Source organism: Corythoichthys intestinalis, chromosome 10 (assembly GCF_030265065.1).
Source record: "Corythoichthys intestinalis isolate RoL2023-P3 chromosome 10, ASM3026506v1, whole genome shotgun sequence".
NCBI classification, from domain to species: Eukaryota; Metazoa; Chordata; class Actinopteri; order Syngnathiformes; family Syngnathidae; genus Corythoichthys; species Corythoichthys intestinalis.
In genome coordinates this window covers 17,856,382-17,876,326 of record NC_080404.1, presented here as the reverse complement: position 1 = coordinate 17,876,326, position 19,945 = coordinate 17,856,382, and the positions used below count along the sequence as shown (strand labels likewise).

Sequence of the window (19,945 nt, the reverse complement as noted above, 5' to 3'; positions counted from 1 at the left end):
GAGCAGTTGAATTGAGTTTTATTCATTTTTTTTCTTAATGCATTGCAAAATGCATATGATCGGGAAAAATTATCGGGAATGATTGGAATTGAATCGGGAGCAAAAAAAAAAAGCAAACGGATCGGGAAATATCGGGATCAGCAGATACTCAAACTAAAACGATCGGGATCAGATCGGGAGCAAAAAAACATCATCGGAACAACCCTATTACAAACCTAACGAAGGCGATTTCTTTGGCGATGTTACCACAATAATAATTGTCACTTTAACTTATTAAGACTGGCGAATGGAGATTGGAGGAGGACCGTCAAGATCGTTGACATTCTACAGCCGTATTGTCAAGCCAGTTCACGGACGCGCACGCCACACTCATAATTTTGTATCATTTCCATCTTCATTTGAATGGTAAGCGTCACCTTTTTTCACCACCTGCACAAATATTCTTGGAACCCATGTGGATTTCTCTCGCAAGAAAATCCGCCGTGCGTCCGTCTTGCAGGAAAACAAAGAAACTGCTGCGCTGTCACAAATCGTCGTATTTCGAGCATGTCGTCGGATGTAGAAACAAATGGCGACTCAAATTTTACTTCGGATGTTGAAAAGATCTTGTGTCCAAGTGATCGTATGTTGAGGTACCACTGTACTTTTGTCTGATACAGTTAACAGTAGGGATGTGTGTAACTAGTCGTTTAATCGTTTAACCGCCTACTCATAATTAAGCATTTCGTATTTTACTAGTCGATTAAACACAGAATCAGGCATGCTTGAGCGCTTTTTAGACATACGCTGAACTCTGGTTAAATCCCAGGATTTAAACAGGTAAGGCAAGGCAAATTTATTTGTATAGCACAATTCAACATAACGCAATTCAAAGTGCTTATGTCAGAAAGCAGTTTCCCAGGTCGACTGACAGGGAGATGATACAGATATCAACCGTGTTGGGTCCTAGTATAATGTCTGAAAACCTGCATGAAGCCTCACATTATCCAATACTTGAGGTTTTGGAGCTTTGTCTGCATTCTCTAACCCTATGCCTGCACAAACTGTACATGACATATAAGAACTATAATCAGTATGTTTATTTCTTATACAAGTCCACATGAGTATGTCTATAAACTACATAGCACCAGCTTTAGTATTATCCTGTCATTAACCAAGGAATACGAGTCTAAAAATGCTTAAACAGGATGCTACTGTTACTGTTGTATGATTTGAGAGCGAGCAAACAAACAATGCTATTTGTATCCATGTGCAATTTTTCAAGCGAAGCAAAAAGCCACATGGGGCTGTTGACACAATTCAGCTCAGTCAAAGCCCTCACAATTGCTCCCTCTCGCTAACCATCCCCCTCATCCCCAAACTGTTGAAACCAGTTTCTTTCTGGTCCTAGCCAAAGAAAAACACTGTTTACAGGAGCAGGACTGTAATTTAACTAACATTGTATCACTTCAAATTTAGATCTAATTCTATCCTTGCATGTGAAAAATGCGCCTGTCTCGTAAACCAAACAATAACCGCATCCCTTTCACTTTCACACGTTGTGTCGCGCAGGCACGGCACTCACCAACATTGGAGAGGCCTCCCTTCTGTGCAATCTTAGCGATGCTTGCCTTTACATCTCTGGAGTTGGAGTAGCTCTTTAGGCTGATTTCTGTGACGGGGTCATCCCTGCACACCAAACAACAAAATAATAGAAACGGGAGATTTTCTTTCATATAGAAATACTTTAATTTCTTTCACAGGAGAGGAAGGAGAACTAACTAACCCGTATTGAATGACGCCCATCATGGGTCCAGCCACGCCAAGGTTGATGACCTGAGCCACCTCAGCTAGGAAGTCCTTCTGAATCTTAAAACGCCGCTTTCCGATGCTCCAGCTCCCGTCCATCAAGAAAACCAGGTCCACTTTACAGTCTGAGAAAACACAAACTCGGTGAAGTGAGTGTACTAACCGCAACTCCATTGTGCTACCACTGCCGATCTATGTATATTGCTTTTTTTTTTTTTTTAATTTATTTATTATATTTTACTTTTTAAACCTGTCCTGATCAGCTGTTTGACACGGAGAATGGAAGTCTAAGTGTCCGGTTGGTCTGAACAGTTTTAATGTTTCAGATGTAGAGTATGACTTACTCCCATTGTGATCGTTCAACATATCTCATTTGTTATGACAAAGCAGCGAACACGAAGGGTTTATGGTGGGACAGAAGAAAAGAAACACAAACACCAGCAAGAAATACATTGAACGCCTACACTATTAATATGTTGGTGCTATTGTTAGCTAGATGTATTCCCAGTTGACACCATGTGGGGGGCCTGTTTAACCAGGGATAGAAGGGGAGGGGGGCGGGGAAGTCTATAAGATAAGTGATTGGGAGGGGTAGAGTGTACACAAATAAACGCTGTGATCTAGAGTCCAGTAATCGTGTGAATCCCTTGTGAGTGTAAGCCCGTTGGCAACCGACCCTCCGCCAGTCCAAATCTATGTATATTGCTGGTATGTCAAAATTAGTAGTAACCAATAGCATGTGTCAACATACCGCACTGGAGATTTTATAAAGTATAAATATTTCAACTCCCATAATTGTGGGCTTTATCATGTTGAATTCAGTAATTTTAGACTATAAGCCACTACAAAGCAGCTACCTGTCTTTTGGTGTAAATATCGCACAATGCAATATGGACACCTGCAATTTATAATCCAGTCTGGTTTATAAATGAGCAAATACAGTTTTCTTGGTGAGCGCGGCTTATAGTCAGGTGCGCCTTATGGTCAGAAAACCAGTGTTGTGAATGAACGTGTTAGAAGTGTGCCGATTACTGGTTTCAAGGTGTACTGTGCTACAAAAACGTCAGCGTTTCTAAACCGCAAAAATTTTCGGTCATACCGTCCCTATGGTATTATCTATTTTTTACATCCCAGAAATGCAGAGAGAAATCACTCTCTTGCAGCTGCAGGGCTCAACCCTCCCCCACCGGTTGTTGCTCAGTGTCAGTAAGTCAGCTGTGCTTCAGGATGGCTGGAGGAGGAGGGGTTTCAAATTCTTGAATTCAGTTATGAGGGATTGTCCAAAATAATAATAATAAAATGAGGTTCGCTGTCTTTGGAATTTCTGAGTCTAAGTAAAAAAATTAAAAAAAAAGAAAAGAAACTACAAAAAAAACTATTTTAATACTTGCTGGGCAAATTTATTTGTGTTGTTGAAGTGTTCCAAGACATCCTACCTGGGTCGCCCTGTGACACAGGTTCAGGTGCTCTTGGTGCAGGTGGCTGCTCCCTCACAGTGAAGCCTGCAATCAAAGAGTTACTTTAACAAATCTACACAAATAGCACATGGTGAGTATTTTTTTTGTACTTATGCAGATGTAGAATAATCATACGAGGTCGAACTGGTGAATGGAAGAGTTAAATATTATATAATACACGTACCGTACATAAACTGTACAGTAGCTCATTAGATGAATGTTTAACAGTCTTCCAGGTATAGACAAAACATCCATTAATGACAAAATATAAATGAAAGTTTCAAAATCTTTGCAGATTTATGGAAAACAAACTTCCATTTTGGAATAAGACTGCAAAAAAAAAGTTTAACCCTTTATCGTGCACTCATTTAACTCAACAGCACTTAAAGCTCGCAAGTGCGTTGTTGTCAATAGCAGGCAGTGAGTTATTAGTGAATATTCAGTTATTTTTAAAACGTTTACCTGTGTTTCTATTTTATATCATTTTTTGCTAAAAAAATAAAATAAAAAAATTCTATCTTAAATTAAAAGAAACTGCAAATGTTGTCTTTATTGTAGTAAAGGTTATTCATTTAAAATGTGTAAAAAAAAAAAAAAAAAAAAAAATAGAAAAATGTTATCTGTTAATAATTATTAGCAATTAAAAAAAAAACAATTATAATTGAGACATTTTAGGTCATGTAAGCCACACTTGTACTATACCAAATGTTAATATTGTGGCCTATAATCCATTACCCAAAATGTGATTTCCACGGATGTAGCAGCCAGGTTTTTTTTTTTTTAATTGCCAAAAATAGTCACTTGCCCTATAAAGAGTTAAAGGGATCCATGGATAGAAAGACTTGTAGTTCTTACAAAATAAACAATATTATGAGTTAAAATAATTTGATCTTGAAACCCCTCTTGATGTTTTTGTTTTTATACAATTTGTAAAATTAGTTTAACTAGTAGGTCGTCATCCTTGTTGACGTCGCAAGGCGATGACGTCACATGGTTACGCTGCTGGGCTTCCAGAGTATGACTCTAGTGGCATACCTTCATCTGTTAAACCCTTTCAATTTGAACCCGAGACGAACATTAATGAGCATGACAGCTCTGTCAATATTTCACAAAACGAGCAGCAAAAGTAAAATGAACAAGAAAGACAGGATGAGACGAGATGAGAGTAGAAAAAAAACGGTGTCCTACACTAGCGAAACATCCTACAAGAGGCGAATTTGACACCCAAAGTACTACTGTGCCCTTTCAGCTTGTTTTGGTTAGATGCATACAGACAGAACATACTAAAGATGCCTTAAGAAAATACTTAAACGTAGTAATATCAAATAAGGATGGTTTAAATATGCTACATGACTAATGTGGTCAACAGATCAACAACCTAGTTTAAAGCTACCACAAGAAAACACAATGCTTAGAAGTATGACAGGGAAACACATGCAAAAAGTATTTTGAGGCAATGAAAAGGTATTAAAAGACTCAATTAAAACACAAATAGTAAGTACTCGCCGCTTTTAACCGATGAGCGCATGTGTTGGACTTCTCGCCGCGAAAAAGGAATTGCAGTAACCCGGTAATATTCGTCGAGTGACAGTTGCCACGTTTACATGGAGCCAAATATTCCAATTTCAATCGGAATATTTGTTCAAACCGAATAAATGTGTTCCATATAAACACCTCATTCGGAATGAACAGGCCCAAACCGAATGGAATTTCATTCCGATTCACAGGGGTGGAATATTCCTTTTCCCAAACCGATTTGAAGTAAAATTATATCATGTAAACAGGGAAGCGGAATGGTGTCTGGCTGCGTTCTTTCTGCACATGCTCCGTACTGACGTGGTGACGTCACTTGGTGACGTAAGTAACGTCACATGCAACATGGCTTCCAAGCACACGCACAGCGCACCCACACAACTTTTTAAATGAACGGCGTGTCATTCTGAAGTTTTGTTTCCACTCGAAAAGTTACAATAGCAGCTGATCTGACGATCGATCTCCATGTTTTGCAACGTGACGCTTTGTTTTGATTAATCTGCGCATGTCAGACGGCAGTTGTCAAACGTCCTTTCGGAATAAAGGCAGACACATGTAAACGCTGGATCGGAATAGATGAAGTGACATGTAAACAGCTGATGTGAAATTTCCATTCGGAATGATTTGAATCGGTATGAAAAAAAGTCAGCATGTAAACGTGGCTAGTGACAATCTACGTCATCACCCCAGGCGTCTATCAAACATGGCGCCCTCCGTAGGTCAAAACGTGTACTGAATATTATAGATTTTTAAATCGATGGCAATATTTTATGTGTTTCTACTAACATATTTTAGGAAACGAGAACAATGGTGGCTTATCAGAGTCGACAAGTCTTTAAGTCCGGGTTTCCCTTTAAATATAAAGTACTGTTTGGGCCATTTCTTCCTAATCGCATAGAAATATGTTTATCAGAACGAGAAAGCTAGTCATAATAAATAGTAAAATGTTTGTCTTGTCATGGAATTTTCCCAAATAACAGCAGCTGTCCACTATTGAGTGTGTGTGCTGGGTAAACATGAAACCAATCATGGTCTGCTTTCATCCTCAAGCCACCATGCTGTTTGACATTATCTCAACATCCCTTCAATTACAAGCCACAAAGCCAGATGCTTTTGCCTTGGATAACCTCAGCTTGGTTTGTACTTACTGTACGTTCTACCCAGGGGACTTAGTTGGTATCAAATCAACTCTACTAAAAAGCAGAATGAAAAAGTATTGATAAAGATCTCACCTGATTCATAAGGATTTGCATTGGGTCTCCATTCATCCACCGTCTCCACTGCACAGATGATGTCATACAAACAGAAGCAAGTCACTACCAGCAATACTCACGACGGGCTTGGCATGAAATTACAGTATATCACATGTCAACTGGGTTTGTCTGGTTCACATGTGTTGTGTCCAAGCTGCCTAACTGGATACAAGCAGGTGTTTGCGGCCGTGCTGACCACAGCTCACCTCTCGTATTGGTTGTATCCAGCGGCGCTTGGCGGTTGCCCTCCAAGTCAGATCGGGACACTAAAAGGGACACATGTTCAGTCATCGTGCAATCGTGAGATGCATCTCATGCCAAACAGAAACACCGCGGTGAGGCGGTCTGCTCCCGCTGGCTTCGGCTTTCATCTGGTAGAATGCGTGGCGAAATTTTAGTGGTGCATGCCGGGAAAGAATTTCCTTTCTTTTAAGATTTCTTTTCCGGGCGTCATCAAACAGATGGAGCTACAACCTGTAATCGGGAAGTGAAGGCTGCTTGCACAACTGTTTGGGCCTTGCAAATGAGCCATAACTGAGTCTATAAACAAATTCAAGGAGTTTGACCTCAAAAATACTTAAAAGGATAGTTTGAATGTTGGAAAATTGAGTAATTTGCCTATGCAAAAACAGTAATAAGCGGCTGCATTTAAAAAAGTTGTGAGGTATCCAGTTTTAACCACAAGATCCTACATTAAAATCCTACAGAAGTGAGTAAATGCCAGGAGATTCTAGTTACATAATGACAAATGTTAAGTAACATGTTATTCTGTCAAAACCTGTGCTTTAAGCTTTTAATGCACTGTATTTCTGCACTGTAAGGTGCACCTAAAAGCCTTCAATTTTCTCAAATGTGTGCCTTATAATCCAATGCATTTTATACAGTGAAAAAAATAATTATTTGAACACCCTGCTATTTTGCAAGTTCTCCCACTTAAAAATCATCGAGGGCTCTGAAATTTTCATCGTAGGTGCATGTCCACTGTGAGAGAGATAATCTAAAAAGAAAAAAAAATCACAGTGTATGTATTTTTTTAGCAATTTATTTGTGTGGTACAGCTGCAAATAAGTATTTGAACACCTGAGAAAACGAATGTTAATCTTTGGTACAGTAGCCTTTGTTTGCAACTACAGAGGTCAAACCTTTCCTGTACTTTTTCACCAGGTAAACACACACTGCAGGAGGGATCTTGACCCACTCCTCTACACAAATCTTCTCTAGATCAGTCAGGTTTCTGGGCTGTTGCTGAGTGTGAGCTCCCTCCAAAGGTTTTCTATTGGGTTTCGGTCTGGAGACTGGCTAGGTCATGCTAGAACGTTGATATGCTTCTTATGGAGCCATTCCTTGGTTTTCCTGGCTGTGTGCTTCGGGTCATCGTCATGTTAGAAGACCCAGGAAGACTATCTTCAATGCTCTGACTGGGGGAAGGAGCATGTTCCCCAAAATCTCACAATACAGGCCCCCAGTCATCCTCGTCCATTCCCATGTACAGAAATACACCCCCAAAGCATGATGCTACCACCCCCATGCTTCACACTTGGGATGGTGTTCTTGGGATAGTACTCATCATTCTCCTTCCTCCTCCTCCAAGCACAGTTAGTGGAGTTATGACCAAGTAGTTCTATTTTGCCTGATGTGACCACAAAACTTGCTCCCATGACTCATCTCCATCATCCAAATGGTCATAGGCAAACTTAGGACATGTGCTGGTTTAAGCATGGGAACCTTCGTTCCGTGCATGATTTCAAATCATGACGTATTAGTGTATTACCAACAGTACCCTTGGAAACGGTGGTTCCAGCTCTTTTCAGGTCATGGACCAACTCCTGTCATGTAGTTCTGGGCTGACTCTTCACCTTTTTTTAGGATCATTGAGACCCCACGAGGTGATATCTTACATGGGGCTCCACTCTGAGACTGACCGTCATGTTTAGCTTCTTCAATTTTCTAATGATTGCTCCAACAGTGGACGTTTTTGCACCAAGCCGCTTGTTAATTGCTCCGTAGCCCTTTCCTGTCACGTTCTGCGGCTGGTTAGATTATGTTTTGTTACAGAGCTCATTGTGGGGGGCGTTCCTGACGTTGCACCTGCACTCAGTGCAGGCTCATCAACACAGCATTTAAGCACGGGTGATCCTGAAGAAAGCTGCCGAGATATTGCTTGCTGATCGCCACTTGATTCTCGCACTATAGCCTCGCTACTTTCGCATATTCCCTGTCTAGGATTTTGTTTGTGTGCTGCCCTCCAGTGAATCTCTACCTTGTGCAAGTATTTGAGTATTTGTCTTTTGCCTTTTCGGCTCTCTGCCCATTCTCTTAGTTTACCCTCGAGTTAGTATTATTGAGCCCCGTCGACCTACTTTCACAGGACCCTTTTTGTTTTTTCTACCTTTCCGCAATCGCGTGTTGTTTTTTTGTTTGTGATTAATAAACCCTTGTGCGCCATCCCCGCTTGTTGTCTGCTGCTTGGTCCAACCTTATTTCCGTATTCGTGGACGTAACATTTCCAGCCTTATGGAGGTGTACAATTTTGTCTCTAGTGTCTTTGGACAGCTCTTTGGTCTTGGCCATGTTACAAATTACTGATTCTATGGGTTGGACAGGTGTCTTTATGCAGCTATCGACCTCAAACAAGTGCATCTGATTCAGGAAAATATATGGAGTGGAGTTGGACTTTTAATGGGCGGACCAAAAGGCCTTTCAGGGTCAGAATTCTAGCTGATAGACAGGTGTTCAAATACTTATTTGCAGCTGTATCACACAAATAAATTGTAAAAAAAATCATGCATTGTGATTTCTGGATTTTTATTTTTAGATTATATCTCTCACAGTGGACATGTACCTACAATGAAAATTTCAAATTCCTCCATGATTTCTAGGTGGGAGAAATTGCAAAATAGCAGGGTGTTCAAATACTTATCGTCTTCACTGTGTATAGATCAATATTGGTTAATCATAGCATGACATTCCCTTTAGTACAGCTCTATCTCGTTAAATAACGCAACTCCAACCACTACTACTACTACTACTGCACCTTATAATGCAGTGTGCCTTGAAAACAGTTTTAAAATAGGCCATCCACCGAAGGTGCGCGTTATACTCTGATACGCCTTATAGTGCGGAAAATATGGTACTTGAAAAGTGGCAAAGACTGCTTACATTTCATAAGATTAAAATGTAAAATTATCCACAGTATGGTATTTAGTATTACCAATACAGGCATATCCGTCTGAGTAAATTTAGAGTAAATTAGATTGCTCTAGATTGTGCAAAATGTCACTAAGTTTTCTGAAAGAACACAAAAAAGAAAGAAAAAACACATTTTTTTGTGTCATTTTCATTCATAACATACACAGTAGTAAAAAAAAAAAAAAAAAAAAAAAAAAAGCTGACAGAACTTTAAGTCAACTGATTTTACCTTAATTTTCAAGTTTTAAGGGAAAACTTACAAAGTCAGATTACTGCCAAAGACTTAAAATTTCAAGTAAACTGGACTTAATATATCAAGTACTGTAGGTAGAACTCAAAATAAACTGGACTTATATTAAATGAGCAGAATTTAACGTTCGAAGCAAACTGGATTCATGTTAGGTAAATTGAATTCCATATTTTAAGTAAAAAGGACTGCTGTTGACTAGTCTTAACTCAAGATTTAAGTAAACTAGCTTCAACTTTAAGCACATATATAAACCTTTGCCTAATGGGATTTAAACTTACTGTAAATTTCCTCAATAACAGCACTATGCCTAGACAACTAAACTAAATAGTCTAGTTAACTGTGGATTTGCCCGCATGTTGTTTTGAAAGGAGTGTGGCTAGGGCTAAGTTCACACAACATACAGTGTATCACAAAAGTGAGTACACCCCATACATTTCTGCAGATATTTAAGTATATCTTTTCATGGGACAACACTGACAAAATGACATTTTGACACGATGAAAAGTAGTCTGTGTGAAACTTATATAATAGTTAATTTATTTCCCCCCCAAAAATAACTCAAAATATAGCCATTAATATCTAAACCCCTGGCAACAAAAGTGAGTACACCCCTATGAAAAAAAGGTACATCCCTAAATGTCCAAATTGAGTACTGCTTGTCATTTTCCCTCCACAATGTCACTTGACTCGTCATAGGAGTGCTGTCAGCATTCCTACAGAGATTGAAGAGGTGGGGGGTCAGCCTGTTAGTGCTCAGACCATACGCCGCACTCTACATCAAATTGGTGTGCATGACTGTGACCCCAGGGGGAAGCCTCTTCTGAAGACGGTACGCAAGAAAGCCCGCAAACAGTTTGCTGAAGGCATATCAACAAAGCACATGGATTACTGGAACCATGTCCAGTAATTTTGTTGCCAGGGGTTTAGATATTGATGGCTATATTTTGAGTTATTTGTGAGGGGAAAATAAATTAACTTTACTATATAAGCTGCACACAGACTACTTTTCATTGTGTCAAAGTGTCATTTTGTCAGTGTTGTGCCATGAAAAGATATACTTAAATATCTGCAAAATGCGAAGGGTGTACTCACTTTTGTAATACACTGTATCAAGCTCACACAACTTTACATTTCAGGTTTACAGAACTAGTTATTTTTATGTTTTGCTAACTCAGAAATTTAGGTTTTGCTACAAAACCTGAGCATGCAAGTTAACACAACACATTTTATGAAGTTAACAATCTTAACAAAATGAGTAACGAATATCCAAAATAAAAAGTTTCTGAATAAAACCTGAGTTGTGGCCACTTAAAATCTTACATTAGCATAATTTATTGGGATTTTTATTTTGGACAGTGTTCAACTTACTTAAAAATGATTTTGGCACTTACAATCAAGTACTGTATGACTATAAACAATATTGAATGTTCTCACCAAAAATGGATTAAAGTAGCCTGAATCTGAGCAATTAGCCACTTTCAATATCATTTGGAGTTGGACAATTACAGGAGTCTAATCTGTTCTAATGACTATAAACCCCCAAGACTTGTTAGTTCCCTGTAAATAGAAGAGAAAAACACTTACGGTATGATCCAAAGTTATAATACCAGCGCTCAAAGTCTGAGATATCGGGCCTGTGATCCTGAGCTAGAGGAGGATGGTTTGAAACCTGTTAGTATTCCCACAATGAACTTTGGAGGGAAAGCACGCATTTCCATGGCTGCGATTGGTCATGCTGTTTCATACCCAATCCCAGACCAGTGAAAACGGCGGCGTTCTGCAGAATCACACCTCTCGTGCTTAAAGTGCGGTCTGCTCAATAGATCTCTCTTCCACATGACGCAATACAGTTCTGTACTTAGAACCATGGCATGCACTCACCCATTCAACACATCCATTCCATCCATGCACATGTCCAACTGTATCAATAACATGATCATGCACGATCATGTCTGCACATGCAGCATACAATAATACAAGCACATAGCTGTCCCATGCACACTTCTGTGGCAGACTTACCTGTCATCTCAGGTGTGTCTGTCTCAGTCCACGTATATCCTGAATCTGGAGCTGCATAAATAACATCTAAATTTACAGCAGAAGGTTACAGTTAAGGTGCTTGCAACATCTAAAAATGAGAAATACAAGCACTATCGTGTGAAAGATAAACTGTTAGAGTGAATGTGTAGCCAGTCACAGGGCAACAACTAATGAATCAACAATCGTTTAGAGACATTTATGACCTCAAAATTGTCTACATCAGATTTTCTGAGCCTCAATAGCAAATATTTTCTTTTTTCTTTTATATTATTGTAATTCCGTTTTGTTTTTGTTTTTTTTTCATGAAAAAAATAAATGGGAAAAACAGAAAAGATTTCCCTTATTATTTTTTTTTTCATACGGTACTGACGAAAAACTGGAAAAAACTAAATAAATTTTTTTTTTTAAAGTTTTTGTTATTTTTGTCTTTTTTTTTTTTTTTTAAATGAGTAAGTTTTAAATTTAAAAAAGAGGGAAAAACAGTAAATATTTTTTTTTCTTATCCAAAACAACAAATACGGAAAAAGGTTAATTTTGTCTTAATATTTTTATTTTCTTTTTTTTAAATGTTTATTTTTAATTTTTAAAAAGAAAAAAATCGAGAAACATTAAAGAAACACTTCGTAGTTTTTCAGTTTGGGTCAATTTTAGCGATGCCGGTGGACAAAAGCGGTAGTGTTTTTCCTTAACCATTATCTGGTGTTAGAAATCAGTCCATATTTTTGTTAGTGAATTAAAATTTGATCTGTAAATGAACTTGGCCTGAAAATACTAAGCCTTTGCAGTATATTGCTTTCGGGTCAAGACTGACCCGTTTTCATGTTTGGGTCTGTCAAGAGTACCATTGATTTTTGCATACGAATATTTGAAAATGGCTCAATTCTAACCATAACACAATATGAGGGTTGAGGAAGACTGCGTTTTCCATGAGGACCAGCGCACAACCGCAAAGTGTCGTAAAATCATTAATCAATCAAAATCATTCATTCTCCCGGTCGCCTGCAGAAACAACATTTCTGTTTCCAGTGGCTGTGTGAAGGATGAATAGTAATAAGGTAATGAATCCAGTTGTGGCTAAATAATAGCATATAACGGTTGGCAATCGTGTGTCTAACCCCCAACCCCACCCGAACTCGTAACGCTGACAAGTTCAGTTGACGGAGGGGTGGGGGGGCAGTGGTTGACATCACGGACGTGATAGCTAAGTGATAAGCTTTTTTTCATCTCTTCAGACAAAACTTTTTGTCAGTTTTGTTGCTCTGCCATCTTTGCAGAATTCGCGCGAAAGCGTTCGCATCGACTTCGGTCTTTATAATGAATGGGGAAAGAGGGAAGTGTCATATGCCGTAAAGCAGTCAGCACATTTGTAGTTTTTCTTTTGTGTGGCAGGATTCCTACCACCCTCCTCAAAGTTAATTAGTGCTGGTGAAAACGATACAGATCCCCTCAAGATATAAAAGATGTGCCATTCATCTACGATTCAGTCGACATATTATCACAAATGTTATGAAAATATTTCATAAAGGGTGAAAAATTACCAAGTGTCGCTTTACATCAATGCGCATGATTGACTTTTGCCGGCCACGCAAAATAATGTGGTGGGCCAAATCTGGCCCAATAGAGTTGAGTTTGATTCCTGTGTGCACTAATGGGAAAAGGCGTTCAAAAATATATCTTGAATCGTTTATTACTCAATAAAGGATTACACACCTTATAAAATAGATGAATGGAAGCTTATATACATGCTGTATTTACAAATAAAAAAAGAAAAACAAAACAAAACAAAGAAGCAGAGAAACCCATATTTTCTAGAGATGGCTGGTCTTGTAAAGCCAATACAGTAATACTGCAAATTTTCAAGAGGCCTTTTATTGGGGGTAGCCTCTATGCAAGAGAACAATCCTGATGAAAATAATGGTTAAACCATACAAGACCTTGACATGACAGTTATCAAAAGACCCGAGAACTGTTCAAAATTCTTTCGTGTCTTTTCACATGTGCATTTTTATTATGTAGCGGTACCTGACGATCGTCTGGCTCCGGGAAACCACTCAGGACGAGGGAAGGACGGAGGGGCCCAGTCCCTCCTGGGATAAACTGTGCAGGGGAAGAGGATAAAGCGTGACGCAGAGCATACTTGTGACCTCCACTAAAGATGCCGCATCATTAGTGGGGTTTACACAAGATGTTCAGCCTTGAGTCAGACATGAAACATACCCTAGTAACTCAGACAGCTGAGCATCTAAGGTTGTTTGCACTACACTAGTTGGAAGAAGGTATAGAGTATACACACAACAAGCATGCGCTCATGAGCTATACTTACCTGGTTGTGTGTCTCCAAAAATCAGTTCCATCCTGCCCTCATTGAATGCTAGATTTAGGTCAATTTACATAACTCCACTTGTGCTAACCACACTAACAGGACAGTGTAGGAGCTTAGACGCACTCTCTAACTGTAAATGAGCACCATACCACTTTGGTCGGCCATACTTTGCGGCATTTAATGGGGAAAGAAAACTCGCAATGTCTACCTACAGCAATACAAAACAATAATGGTAGGCGTGCACGATATCCATTTTTTGAAACCGATACCGATATTGATAACTTCCTGCTCCTCCAGGCCAATACCGATATGATAACCAATAATATTTATAGAATTTTTAAATGTATATTAACCTGAGTTTTTGAACACTGTAGGTCAAAAATACTAGTGGCGGATTCAGCATAGATTTGCCTTTGACCCTTACCAGAATTCTCATGTTAACATGAACATTATTATGATGAACAAAACAAAGACGAGTTTTGACTTCAAATGAAGTGCCCATTTTTATTTTTTTTTCAAATAAATATAATTTAATTCAATCATAATCAATCAGTCAATATCATTGACAATGTGTTCCCCTGAAAAATGAGCACTGAACTAAAACATAAACCCAACAGGTATTGTGCTTTGACAGGAGATAAAACATTTGGTGTAACAGGAGAGGAGGCTTTTGCGGTCTTGGTTCATGACACAACCTTCTTAACTTGGCAATTATAGGACAGAAAGCCTATCAATACCCTTAGCCATAGTAAGGTTTATCACTCAGTGATGGAAAAATACAGCCTCCAGAACAGCAACAAAACTTTGTTTCCTCTCCTGTTTTGTCAGTATGCAAACGCACACATCCCAATCCACCGACACTGGGCCAAAAATATTATATATTATCGGGCCGATAAATAATGTTATCAGATTTATTGGGAGATGTCATCATTCCTATTATCGGACCGATAATTATCTGACCGATAATTATCGTGCACCTCTAACTAATAGTATCATAGTACTGTACAGTGATTCTGAGCTGTTGTTCATCACAAGACATTTTTATCTATGAAATACTGTATCATGATGTAGGCCTATGTGTTGTAGAACTTTTATGTACACACCAAGATAAAATTTACATTCAAAAATCTACTCTGAACTGAAAAACAACATGCAACTGATGGGATGTAATAGATTTTTGATATCGCAAAGAAAAATATTTTACGGTATTGATAATATATACAAAAGACAAAAGAGTCCACTTCCAAAAACTACTGCCACGTCTAACGTAGTAAGTGACTATTGGCGAGCTTACTACACAAACAACAACAATTGAATTAAACAAACTTATTTCCTCATGTAATCAGTTGCTTTGACAACGGAAAATGAGTCATCATTAGCTTCTCTCAATGCAGCGAGCACACGTGAACAAACGGAAGTGTGCTGCGTTCAGGTGCACCTCTGAAAAGGAAAAAAAAAAAAGTATCCTGAAGGACTGTTGAGCATAAATCCGGACATAGGATCACCCTAAATAGTACTGCCTAATGTTCTAAAGGGCAGATGACGAGTTTGTCGGATTTTGGTGTAATTTGACGAATTTAAACTTTGCATGAGTTAGTCAATACGACTATGTTATTTGTAACGCTTAACTTTCAAAACAAAAACAAAAAATTTTGCACTGTGCAAAACTGCCTTCCCAAAGCCCCGAAGTGCGACGTTATTTACAGAAGGCAACAGAAAACATGGCAGACTTTATCCATAGCAGCACCAGCGATAGTGATATTTCCGTTCGGGATCACTTTTTCGTGACGTTAACGATGACGAGGGCTCCTAGGAAAGATTATCTACAATGAATCCTTACTTGTTTGAACCTGAGGCGTCAGATCACAACGATGTACTCGGCACAGCAGACAGTGGTGATGACGCCGACTGGCAGCTCGAAACGAAAGCGTGGTAACCCTATGTCTAGCATCGTGATTTCTCTCTGAACCTTTACTTCCACAGTCATTCTGTGATATAATTATCAGTATATGAAAAACAGAGTAGCTACAGTGGGGCAAATAAGTATTTAGTCAACCACTAATTGTGCAAGTTCTCCCACTTGAAAATATTAAAGAGGCCTGTAATTGTCCACATGGGTTAACCTCAACCATGAGAGACAGAATGTGGAAAAAAAAAAAAAATAGAAAATCACATTGTTTGATTTTTAAAGAATTTATTTGCAAATCATGGTGGAAAATAAGTATTTGGTCAATACCAAAAGTTCATCTCAGTACTTTGTTATGTATCCTGTGTTGGCAATAACGGAGGCCAAACGTTTTCTGGAGCTCTTAACAATCTTTTCACACACTGTTGCTGGTATTTTGGCCCATTCCTCCATGCAGATCTCCTCTAGAGCAGTGATGTTTTGGGGCTGTTGTTGGGCAACACAGACTTTCAACTCCCTCCACAGATTTTCCATGGGGTTAAGATCTGGAGACTGGCTAGGATACTCCAGGACCTTGAAATGCTTCTTACGAAGTCACTCCTTTGTTGCCCCGGCTGTGTGTTTTGGATAACTGTCATGCTGAAAGACCCAGCCACGTCTCATCTTCAATGCCCTTGCTGATGGAAGGAGATTTTCACTCAAAATCTCTCGATACATGGCCCCATTCATTTTTTACTTTACACAGATCAGTCGTCCTGGTCCCTTTGCAGAAAAACAGCCCCAAAGCATGATGTTCCCACCCTCATGCTTCACAGTGGGTATGGTGTTCTTCGGATGCAATTCAGTATTCTTTCTCCTCCAAACACGAGAACCTCTGTTTCTACCAAAAAGTTCTATTTTGGTTTCATCTGACCATAACACATTCTCCCAGTCCTCTTCTGGATCATCCAAATGCTCTCTCGAGATCCGCAGACGGGCCTGGACGTGTAGTGGCTTCAGCAAGGGGACATGTCTGGCAGTGCAGGATTTGAGTCCCTGGCGGCGCATTGCGTTACTGATAGTAGCCTATATTACTGTGGTCCCAGTTCTCTGTAGGTCATTCACTAGGTCCCCCCGTGTGGTTCTGGAATTTTTGCTCTTGGTATCATTTTGACGCCAGGGGGTGAGATCCTGCATGGAGCCCCAGATCGAGGGAGATTATCAGTGGTCTTGTATGTCTTCCATTTTCTAATAATTGCTCCCACAGTTGATTTCTTTACACCAAGCGTTTTACCTATTGCAGATTCAGTCTTCCCAGCCTGGTGCAGGTCTACAATTTTGTCTCTGGTGTCCTTCGACAGCTCTTTGGTCTTGGCCATAGTGGAGTTTGGAGTGTGACTGACTGAGATTGTTGACAGGTCTCTTTTATACCGATAATGAGTTAAAACAGTTGCCATTAATACAGGTAACGAGTGGAGCCTCGTTAGACATCATTAGAAGAAGTTAGACCTCTTTGACAGCCAGAAATCTTGCTTGTTTGTAGGTTACCAAATACTTATTTTCCACTTCAATTTGGAAATAAATTCTTTAAAAATCAAACAATGTCATTTTCTGTTTTTTTTTTTCTACATTCTGTCTCTCATGGTTGAGGTTCACCCATGTTGACAATTACAGGTCTCTCTAATCTTTTCAAGTAGGAGAACTTGCACAATCGGTGGTTGACTAAATACATATTTGCCCCACTGTATATAGATTTAGTAATAAATATATAAAATACACATGAATAGACGACCTGTCCGCTGTCCAATATACTTATGACAGGCCAAAAACAAAAAAAAGGTCGCATTTCAACGGCCAGGCAGTAGGATTTGCCCATCTATACCAACAGAATTGCATATAATTTTAGAATGAGAAAAGCCAGTAAGGGTCTACTTACGTCTTTGAAAATCCAAGGTTGTATTCGTCCCTGAAATTCTGAAAACAAAGAATCGATCGAAGAGCCGGGCATAGGTTCTTCTGCTTAACTCTCACAAAAGATGTCCATATCCTTGCAGAAGAAGGTTTTGTGGGCCCGTGTTAGAGTGTCGAGCCTTCGAGTGAGCAATTTATCGCTACACATTGAGATGGCATGATGAATTTTGCGAGTAAAACCCAAAAAATCTTTGCAATTTTTGGTGAGGATAGCGTAGTGCTATACTTCCGTACTGGAGTGCTGGCAAGGTCTTCTGTAAATTATGTCATCAGGTAGCGGCCGGCAGCGAAGCACGTTCCTCATTGCTAAGGTGTTGCTGTAGCAGTAACTGAAAAACTATGCGGTGAAGTCAATGTTTTTTTTTTTTTTAGTATGAGTTTTGACACAGCGAATGACGCATTCATCACAATTTAACCAAGTAAAAGGCTCAAGAATTAAACTCTTCATCTGCCCTTTAAATTAGTTTTTGTTAGATGCCAATTTACTAGAAACACCCTCATAATGTACATTCCGCTTTGGAACATGATGGAAACGAGAATTTGGCAAACTGTTTAAAGGCAAGAAGAGCAGACCATTAAATTTGTCTGAACAGACTTAAGCTAATTCAATGCTCGCTCTCTGTAATTGTCAGGTAGCTTACACAAGCACACAGCCTGATTTCACAATTCCCAGCCTGTAGCAGCGAGCAGGCTGGCTTTGTGTTGACCGGGACGCTCACTGGAGTGTAAGAGTATTATTGTATAGTTGGGACAGTCTATGGACAGTGCAAACAAAAAGAAGCAAAGATTAACTTAATCTGCTGCTGTAGAGTATGGCAGACAGCAGTGTTGTTTTTTTTTGCTGTGAAGGTGAGGCAGTAGGGTTGTCTTCATCATAACCATGATTGCGGTCACAAGGTACCAAACAGCCGCACTCGACACCACTTAGACAAAGCATTCTCACTAGGGCTGCAGCTATCGATTATTTTAGTAGTCAATTAATCTATCAACTAGTTCGAATAATCGAGTATACTATTACTATATTAAAAAAAATAATTAAAATACCTAAGCCTAGCCTCAAATGGTATAATAAATAAAAGAGGATCTCAGTACAACAAAAGAACAAATGGCTAACTTATAGCATAGCAAAAGTCTCAAATGCCATGAAATGCTTTTTTTTTTTTTTTTTTTTTTTTTTTTTTTTTTTTAAACAATGCTCTTAACACATCGTTCAAAATATTCCCACAAAAAATGGCTAAAATACCTCTAAATTACGAATGTATAAAATATTTATATATACAGTGCCTTGCAAAAGTATTCGGCCCCCTTGAATCTTGCAACCTTTCGCCACATTTCAGGCTTCAAACATAAAGATATGAAATTTATTTTTTTTGTCAAGAATCAACAACAAGTGGGACACAATCGTGAAGTGGAACAACATTAATTGGATAATTAAAACTTTTTTAACAAATAAAAAACTGAAAAGTGGGGCGTGCAATATTATTCGGCCCCTTTACTTTCAGTGCAGCAAACTCACTCCAGAAGTTCAGTGAGGATCTCTGAATGATCCAATGTTGTCCTAAATGACCGATGATGATAAATAGAATCCATCTGTGTGTAATCAAGTCTCCGTATAAATGCACCTGCTCTGTGATAGTCTCAGGGTTCTGTTTAAAGTGCAGAGAGCATTATGAAAACCAAGGAACACACCAGGCAGGTCCGAGATACTGTTGTGGAGAAGTTTAAAGCTGGATTTGGATACAAAAAGATTTCCCAAGCTTTAAACATCTCAAGGAGCACTGTGCAAGCCATCATATTGAAATGGAAGGAGCATCAGACCACTGCAAATCTACCAAGACCCGGCCGTCCTTCCAAACTTTCTTCTCAAACAAGGAGAAAACTGATCAGAGATGCAGCCAAGAGGCCCATGATCACTCTGGATGAACTGCAGAGATCTACAGCTGAGGTGGGAGAGTCTGTCCATAGGACAACAATCAGTCGTACATTGCACAAATCTGGCCTTTATGGAAGAGTGGCAAGAAGAAAGCCATTTCTCAAGATATCCATAAAAGGTCTCATTTAAAGTTTGCCACAAGCCACCTGGGAGACACACCAAACATGTGGAAGAAGGTGCTCTGGTCAGATAAAACCAAAATTGAACTTTTTGGCCACAATGCAAAACGATATGTTTGGCGTAAAAGCAACACAGCTCATCACCCTGAACACACCATCCCCAATGTCAAACATGGTGGTGGCAGCATCATGGTTTGGGCCTGC

At 39.2% G+C, this 19,945-nt stretch overlaps 1 protein-coding gene across 7 annotated transcripts in view; it reads right to left on the bottom strand.

Annotated features, from left to right (window-relative positions):
* Window positions 1–19,945, bottom strand: part of vit (vitrin) — a 56,026-nt gene that overhangs the window by 9,174 nt on the left and 26,907 nt on the right. For 3 of the 7 annotated variants that reach the window (XM_057847707.1, XM_057847708.1, XM_057847711.1), the window contains 8 exons: window positions 13,533–13,607; window positions 11,490–11,555; window positions 11,055–11,117; window positions 6,238–6,297; window positions 6,011–6,058; window positions 3,225–3,290; window positions 1,766–1,913; window positions 1,565–1,668 (listed from right to left, as the gene is read on the bottom strand). In XM_057847707.1, coding sequence (XP_057703690.1) covers window positions 1,565–1,668; window positions 1,766–1,913; window positions 3,225–3,290; window positions 6,011–6,058; window positions 6,238–6,297; window positions 11,055–11,117; window positions 11,490–11,555; window positions 13,533–13,607 — 630 coding nt within the window. The remainder of the gene's footprint in view (window positions 1–1,564; window positions 1,669–1,765; window positions 1,914–3,224; window positions 3,291–6,010; window positions 6,059–6,237; window positions 6,298–11,054; window positions 11,118–11,489; window positions 11,556–13,532; window positions 13,608–19,945) is intronic. The other 4 variants (XM_057847709.1, XM_057847710.1, XM_057847712.1 and 1 more) reach the window with 4 other exon arrangements.